Consider the following 7,953-nt stretch of genomic DNA (forward strand, 5'->3'; position numbering starts at 1 on the left):
GGTATGTTATGTTGTGCAAACTTGCACCAAGACTGTATTGTACCTGTTACCTTCAATGGCTTTGAGACTTGCTGAATCGTATCTGTTGTATCAGATGGTTGGTTCTGTGTCAGATCTACACGTTGGCTTGTCGTGCTATTCTCTGGAAATTAGGGGTGTCCCAATCAAGTCTTTTGCCCCCTGATCCGATTCTCATCTTTTAACATTGAGAATCAACTGATACGGGTCTCAATCTGATCTTAGATAAGCACATTTTTTGTGCCAAACATCCTCATTGCATAATTTCCAAATTGCTGCCTGACTAACTTCATATTCCAGAGGGCCACTAAAACAGAAGAAGTAATTACAGAGCAATACTGATGTGCTAATATAAATGCTACACCTTAGGTTCTATGTAGATTTAGGATAAACCAAGCTCTACAGGAACTTAGATTTCAGTTACACACTGTAGGTATGGTGCAGCTTTCAGAACTTAATGACAAAATTGTTTAAATTCCTTCTTTTCTCAGATTGTAAATCATAGCAGCCTGTGTTTCGTACTTTGTATCTTATTCTCCGTTGTCCCTGTTGAGTAAAAAAATATATATAGTTATTAGGAACTAAGGAAGTACTATTGACACTGGCTTATGGGACTTACAAACAGCTGACTCAGCACACATCTGATGTTTATCCTCTCAACAAGATATGATCACTTGACTGATCTACCAAGACACAACTGCATTGCTCAGTTTGTGGCACATACAGGTAAAAACAAAAACAACAGGAAAGAGTTGAAAAACAGAAAAACGAGAGTGAAGGAGGTTTAAGCTTCTTCCAAATGGCCCACATTTCAAACTGTTGCATAACCTACTGTTGCCCTGCTGAACTCTACCTGAGACACACACAGGCCCAGGCAGGCAAAGCCGTAAGCCTGCTAACAAACACACATACACACACACACTCGGTCTCTCTATCTCTGTCTGTGAAAATCGCACATATATATGTGCAGGGAGCCCCAGTGAACTCTGGGTAACACCAAACACACACAGATCCAGAGAGAGAAACCATATGTGAGCAAGGGATGAAAGAAGAAGAGGAGGAGGAGGGGATGAGGAGGGAAGCCGTACAGAGGGATGGAGAGCAAAACCACATGTGGGGGGAGAGAGGGACAAAATGAAAGAGTAAAGATGGAAAGCGACACAGATGGAGAGGAATGGATAACACAGAAAGAGAGGGTAAAGGAAGGGCAGATGAAGATGGATAGATAAGAACAAGAGTAGGGGATAGACGAGTGTTAAGCGATGGAGGTGCCCCGTTTGGCAAACTGGAGGAGGAATGCTCACCAAATATTAAAGATGGATAATTTTGGTCCTAATGTGATAAATGGTAAAATAAAGATGATGGTTGCTCTGAGCAACCATTTACCTGGATTCAGATCTCCAGATTTAAATAATTAACTGTTACTTACTTACTGTAACTGTTAATTCAAGCTGTGTCTCAAGCTTGGTTTATACACCTACAATGACTCAAAGCGAGCTACATCTCTGGGTAGCTGCACATCGGTTATGCGCGATTCACAGAGCCAAGTATTTTGTTTATTATATTAAAACTAAAAGGACAGCTGATTAAAACAAACCTTAAGCTCTGAATGCTGGATTCCATCACAAATGTTACTAATCTCTTCCTCAAAACTGCCAGTTCTTCTCATATTTCGTTAGTTTTGAAGCTTAGTCCATATTCCCTTGCACTTTAACTAGTTACCAACTCTTACTCAACATGTTGGCAATGTCTGAGTCAACGATCTGCTGGATGATGCTGATGTTTATGTTGATTAATTAATGATAACGTGATAACCCTCCAGGATTTTCAGTAAACAGAAACCCTTCCTCCACCTTTGTCTTTATCTAGTTACTGGAACTGTTCACTCAGTGGGACTGGTCAACCTACCTGGCTGACTATGGAAAGCCCACCTGCAAATACCTGAGAGTCAGTCCACACACTGCACTGGCCCTGCTGGAGAAGTGAGTAGTCATCCATTCATTCATCATTCTGCTTTTCACTCGTCACACATTCTTGTTTGTCTCCGATTCTCTTGCTTTGTTCTTATTTTTCTCAAGCAATTGATTCCTAGCTTCTCAAATGTGAAGATCTGCTGTTTTTGCTACTCACTTTCATGTCCGTATTAACATTTGGACCAGTTAAAGAGCTCATTTTCCACTCCCCGGGAAAGTCTGATAAACATTTTATAGGTTGATTGATTACTGAGGAGATCCTTTTGACTCTGGTTAGCCTAGCGTAGCATAAACACTGGAAGCAGGGGGAAACAGTTAGCATTGTCTAGTCCTTCAAGTCCACAAAATGAGACATCATGTCTGGTTTGATAATCCCATACATAAACAGAAATGTAATTTAAGACGTAAATATAGACTTGAGAAGGAAAATGCAATGACTGTGCAGCTTCCTCACATTTTGTTATTGAGAAGAGCTTCCAAAATCGTTAAATTGGTTTTGCACAAATGAACCAGTCTGGATTCAATATGTTTGTGAGATTTAGAGGAGATTAATTTTTTTTGTGAAGGTTCAAGGCTAGCAGCCACCTCCCTTCTTTCAGACGCAATACTAAGCTAGACCAACAATGCCTTGACTGAGGCATGCGAACAACCACACACTTTTGGCATTTACAGTCTTGCAAACGAAAATTTTCACCAAATATGGATGATGGATAGATTTTCTGAAAAAAAAAAAATGTTGACATTAGAGATTGACTGACATGGATTTTTTTAGTGCCGATACCATTTTCTTTCTTTTCTTTTTTTTTTACATCAGCCTTGGTGGATTTTTCTGAGCTGATATTTGGAGCCAATACTCCTTTTTCTCCCTTCATTTACATGATAAAAATGACATAACAATACCAAATCTTAGTCTCAATTTAACCAAAAACATAAACAATTATTAAACTAAAAGAATATTTAATGCTCTTATGTATACAAAAATAAACAGGTAAAAAGGGGTAGTAAGTGAAGGCCATACATTGCAACTGGTGTAAAAGGTGTAATGTATGGGCTGCACGGGCAGCACAGGGCTGGCTGGGGATGTCTCTGTCTATAAAGCTTGCTGGGACAAAATAATGTATACATGTATTGTAGAACGCAACCGTGTATTGGTCAATGTCGTTACCCAGTTGTTAGCTTGCTAAATATTAGCCTTAGTGGTTTTATAGACTCAAACAGATGACTATCAGTGGTGTTCTCTCAATTTAGACATTATTTGCAGTCAGGTCCACATTCTGCACCATAACCTGACATGTACCTTATCACAAATGCGACTTTGTGAATCGCAAATTGTGCATTGCAGCTTTTAGTTATAGTGTCGTACTTACAGAATAATACAGACACATGTGCACAGGTGTAAATGCTTTAACCTGCTTAGCCCCCTACGACTTAAATTCTGCAAGGCCAGTTGCAGGGCTACAAATTAAGCTTTACAACTACTACTATTACTACAATTCTACGACTTGAACCCCAAGCGTACACGACTTCTTATGTCATAATCAAAGAAAACAAATAGGTGTATTTATTTTAGTGGAAAACAAACCCACCCCTCCTTCGGACCGCTGCTTGAGTATGTGAGAACTTCATCTATCGTTATCTCAATCTCAGCTGCTCTTTTCTGTCTCCTGTCTCTGTCATGTTGTGACAGGTTATTTAAGCCGTGAGTATCTCCTCTGCTTTGCGTGTGTGTGTGATATTAAACTCAGGCATGAATACTTACTACAGTGTGTGTGTGCACGCAAGAGACAAATGCTTGTTTTTAAGTGGGTGTGTTGAATCTCACCTTAGGGATTTGAACGCAAGCACACACTGAGCACAAAAAGAAATAATAAACTTGTGTTGTGGTGATACTGATGTCTATCGATGTGGCCGTTAAAGATGGGATGTTATCGCTATAACAACGCCCACATCCCTTATCTGTGCAGCATCGGTGTAGTGTCTGATTAGAGAGCCTGACCTGATATGAAAATAGTGATGATACACACAACCTGCATGGTTTAACACAAATACATCCTCACACACTGATAATGAGCAAGCACAAACATTTATAGACTTCAAGCTAAACACACACAGTTGTGTGATCTTCAGTTGTTCACCACAGTACCATCATCCTTCCATGATCAGGATCAGTGGTTGTCTCTCTGGACAGCCTAGGCCCTGGTGGTCTCTCTGTCCCCAGAAGGAAGCACCATGCTGGAGCTTGTCTGGTCTGCTGAGTTCTTAGGCTTCCCGGAGGTCTATAACAGTCCAGTGTTCTGTGACAGGACTCATCTCATGTAACAATGAGCACACAAATACCACAGTTTGAAGCCAACATGACTATTCTTCTTGAACTGGTGGCCACAGCTGAGGACTGTGGCTGTGTTTTGCTGAGTATGCTCGTACAATTTCTCCCTTGTGTGAATGCAATAAATAAGCTACTCCCTGGTTCATTTAACAGCATTCACACACTGACTTTATCATGTTTGCTTTCTTAATAATCTTGTTTTGCCTTCCAGCCGTCTTTATTGTTTCCCTTCCATCCATCTCTCTGTATTTTCTGTCTCCAGGATGAAGGAGACGAGCAGAAAGAACAACGTCTTCGCCCAGTTCAGGAAAACAGACAGAGACAGACAGAAACTCATCGACACCATCATCAAACAGCTGCGCAACCTCATTGCACAACACCACACCTAAAGTAAGCCAGGTGCCAGCAAGCCCTAAGCCACCATTCGTTCGGCTGATTTGAAGCGCCCGGAAACCGGGCTGCAGTCTGTGGCCATTAACGTCAGTAGACTATCAACAACCAGTCCAAACACAGAGGAAGCTCACTGGATAACAAGCTGGTACCATGCAATCTGTTTCCAGTGTAAGATGTCTTACTTTGTTGTTTCTTGGAAAAAGACAAACATTGTCTGTTTAGATATATTAGGTAAAAATTAACCCTTAATAACCGCAACAATAGGTCTAGTTTTTTTTTTCACATTCATGCCCAAATGCCCGGACTAATCTGGTTCCTCCAACTCAAATTCACTCCAAATAACTGCATGCCCACAACTGTTAAAGAGGTATTGAATATATAAAGAGACCAAAACCAACAACAAACTGCACATATCTACAAAACGATCACTATGTCATAGGCGTACGCTGGCCTACTACTACAACGCTAAATGTCTATACTGGAAATCAGTGTCCAGCTTTATCACAGCATCACTGAGAGTTTCTTAATAATGACACAATACATGTTTGGATGATTTCAGTAACTTTGAGCCTAGTTTTCCACCTCCCTTCTTCTGGGTTTAATGCTAAGCTAGGCTAACTATATCTTGACTCCTCATTTTGTCGTATGCTGCATTCAAATGGGGAAAAGTCCAAAATAAACTGCTTCCTCTTACGATATTCACACGGTCCTAAGTGAAGCTGTCATGAGTTGTATTTTGTTGATTTTTTTCCAGTAAGTGAGTGTTGGTCGGTCAAAACGTACCTAAACAACTAATCTGTTGTTGACTTGTGTCTCTTTATCAGATTTATTGATAGGAAGGAAATCCTCATTCTATAACTTCATCTGGGAGACAAGCAAGAGGAGTGAACTATATCATTTTTACATTTAGACATTAAGGTCTCCAGCAACATTCGTCTTCTGTTTGTAAGAAATTGTCCTGTTCCCATGAAACTGTGTTGCTGGATGCTGTCAGGCTTTGGTGTTCCTTTTTGGAGTTGTGTGCGAATCTAGGTGAATTTTTAGTTAGATAAGAGATTGTAGATTTGTACCACAACTTTCCAGTTTTCTCTCCTTGGGTTTATCCAAACAGGCCCCATCCAAACATTAACTCTCTAACGTCACTGCGGCACAATAACAGTATTGAATGTATTGAATGTTCATCAGAGAGATTCAATGTAATTTTTTGTTGCGAAATAGCCAGAAAGCACTGAAACGAAAATGCTGGTGAGTCGAATGTTACTGCACGATCCAGTATCCCCATCCTAGTGGGGGATGCAACATGGCAGCCTTGGTCCCCTGTTAATATACAACCTGCAAACACTTGAATGGGCGACAGTGCTCAGATCAGGCAACACTGTTTCCCCCAAACTTGATAGCAGAGTTTAGGTTGTAAAGTGGGGTTATCGTCCAAACATGGCAACTCATTGTTCCCCTCTTTTAACTGGAGATGGGTGGTTGAGCATTTTTCTACTTGTCGTGTAGAAATAACTGTGTCTAAAAGAGGGAGATAATGCTCCAACTTGGCAACTGTTGTGTAAAATGTACAACACTCTATTGAGGGGTGACTATTGTATATCGAAACCATTGTACTAATGCAAATGTCTTCCATAAATATATGCCAAGCTGTGTGAGTGGAGAGGCTACGTTGAACACACACAAGCCTTTGATTCATTGAAGCACAATTATTTCACTCTTGAACTTTTAGGGGGCCTTTCACTCTTTGTGTTGCTGTTTTTCTTGAACTCGGGTGCAATAGTAAACATTGGAAACTGCAGCAGATTGTTTGCGTTGTGCGTTAAGCACGGTGCTTTGTAAAAGGGAGTCCAGTATGTCTGAAGGGAATTTTTAAGTCTTCCTTGAGCAGTCGCCATATATTTTTGATTTACTGAGGGACATCTTTTGTGTTTCTGTGGGTGTGTTCACTTCATTTTCATCCATCATTAGCTGAGTATAAGTTTAGAAAGGGAACTCAGCTGTTGATATTGAATGTGTCTTTGCTGTATTTTTGTTATTTTTCCTGCCAATAAAGCAGCAACACAGTGGTGTTAGGACTCTGGACACAGCTAACCAAAAGTTTCACATAAGGCACTGACAGCTGTGGGCCACATGTTCCACCTGAATAAATTTTTCATTTACTTTAAGTTTTCCAATTGCTCTAGTTACAGTAAAAGATCCGCTAGCCACTCGGTTTGTTAGACATCTCAAACTATGTTCGGTCTACTGCTCGTGTCCAGAGTCTGCTCACAGCAGTCGCTGTTGCTTCTTCTTCGTCTTCTTTTTTTTATAGAGCAGAATTTGTTATTGAGACAGAAGCACTGTTCACGCTGTTGTATTAAAACCACTAATGAACGAAACAAAAATACTAATAAAGTTGTGAGGAATTCCAACACATAAATAAACTGAAAACTGTTGAACATTTTGTGTGCTCTGGTTTCTTTCAGCTAAGGCACCCTGAACTGATGGGCTAACTCATGGCTCATCCATTTTTCTTTAAGCTGTTTTCCAATGTTTCTCAAAAAGCTGTCTTGAAGCTCAGTGTGCCGTTTGCTGCCCTCGCCATGTTGGCAGCGCTTCACTCCACCCAACTCTCCGCTAATTCAAACATGGTCAAAGTGAAAACTGGAGTTTAAATGGAGCCAATTGCAGACAGCTAGCAACCTGCGAGGTCATCCACCTGTCAGCTTTAAGCCTCGGTAGATTTTAAACAGGCGAGTTATTAAAAAGTCATATATACACTGATCAGCCAAAACATTAAAACCACTGACAGGTGAAGTAAATAACATGGATGATCTTGTGACAATTCAATGTTCTCTTGAACCTGGCATTCATTTGGATGTTAGCCATCTAGACCAGACCAGAGGATGCAGACTGACATAGACACAAAAAAAACAGTTAAGGAACAACTAAAAAAAGATGAAGAATAACTCAAGGTGTTGACCTGAGGCCTGTATCACAAAGCAGGATTGCAGACTTAGCAAGGTAACTTCAGGATTAACCCTGGTTTTCCGTTATCATGAAGCTGGATTCATTCTTATCGAGGTATGTTACCATGCTAACTCACTCTGAATGGTAAACCTGCTTCGGGTCAGGGTAACTTTCCGGATTGATCTGAATCCGATAAAAGGCTTCACCCACTGGCCAATCCGCTGTTCAGGAAAGAATGACATGCCCTTTCATTGAAGACCTGATTGGGATTGGAGTCCGAATCGTGTGAACACATCT

General features: G+C 40.6%; 1 protein-coding gene across 5 annotated transcripts in view; it reads left to right on the plus strand.

Moving 5' to 3' along the window:
• Positions 1–7,145, plus strand: part of exoc6b (exocyst complex component 6B) — a 107,768-nt gene extending 100,623 nt beyond the window's left edge. For 3 of the 5 annotated variants that reach the window (XM_047592200.1, XM_047592218.1, XM_047592234.1), the window contains 3 exons: positions 1,888–2,000; positions 3,679–3,690; positions 4,580–7,145. In XM_047592200.1, the coding sequence (XP_047448156.1) occupies positions 1,888–2,000; positions 3,679–3,690; positions 4,580–4,706 (252 nt within the window). In that variant the 3' untranslated portion in view covers positions 4,707–7,145. The remainder of the gene's footprint in view (positions 1–1,887; positions 2,001–3,678; positions 3,691–4,579) is intronic. The other 2 variants (XM_047592209.1, XM_047592226.1) reach the window with 1 other exon arrangement.
• Positions 7,146–7,953: the final 808 nt, after the last annotated feature.

The sequence above is a fragment of the Mugil cephalus genome, chromosome 1 (assembly GCF_022458985.1).
Source record: "Mugil cephalus isolate CIBA_MC_2020 chromosome 1, CIBA_Mcephalus_1.1, whole genome shotgun sequence".
In the NCBI taxonomy this organism is placed as follows: domain Eukaryota; kingdom Metazoa; phylum Chordata; class Actinopteri; order Mugiliformes; family Mugilidae; genus Mugil; species Mugil cephalus.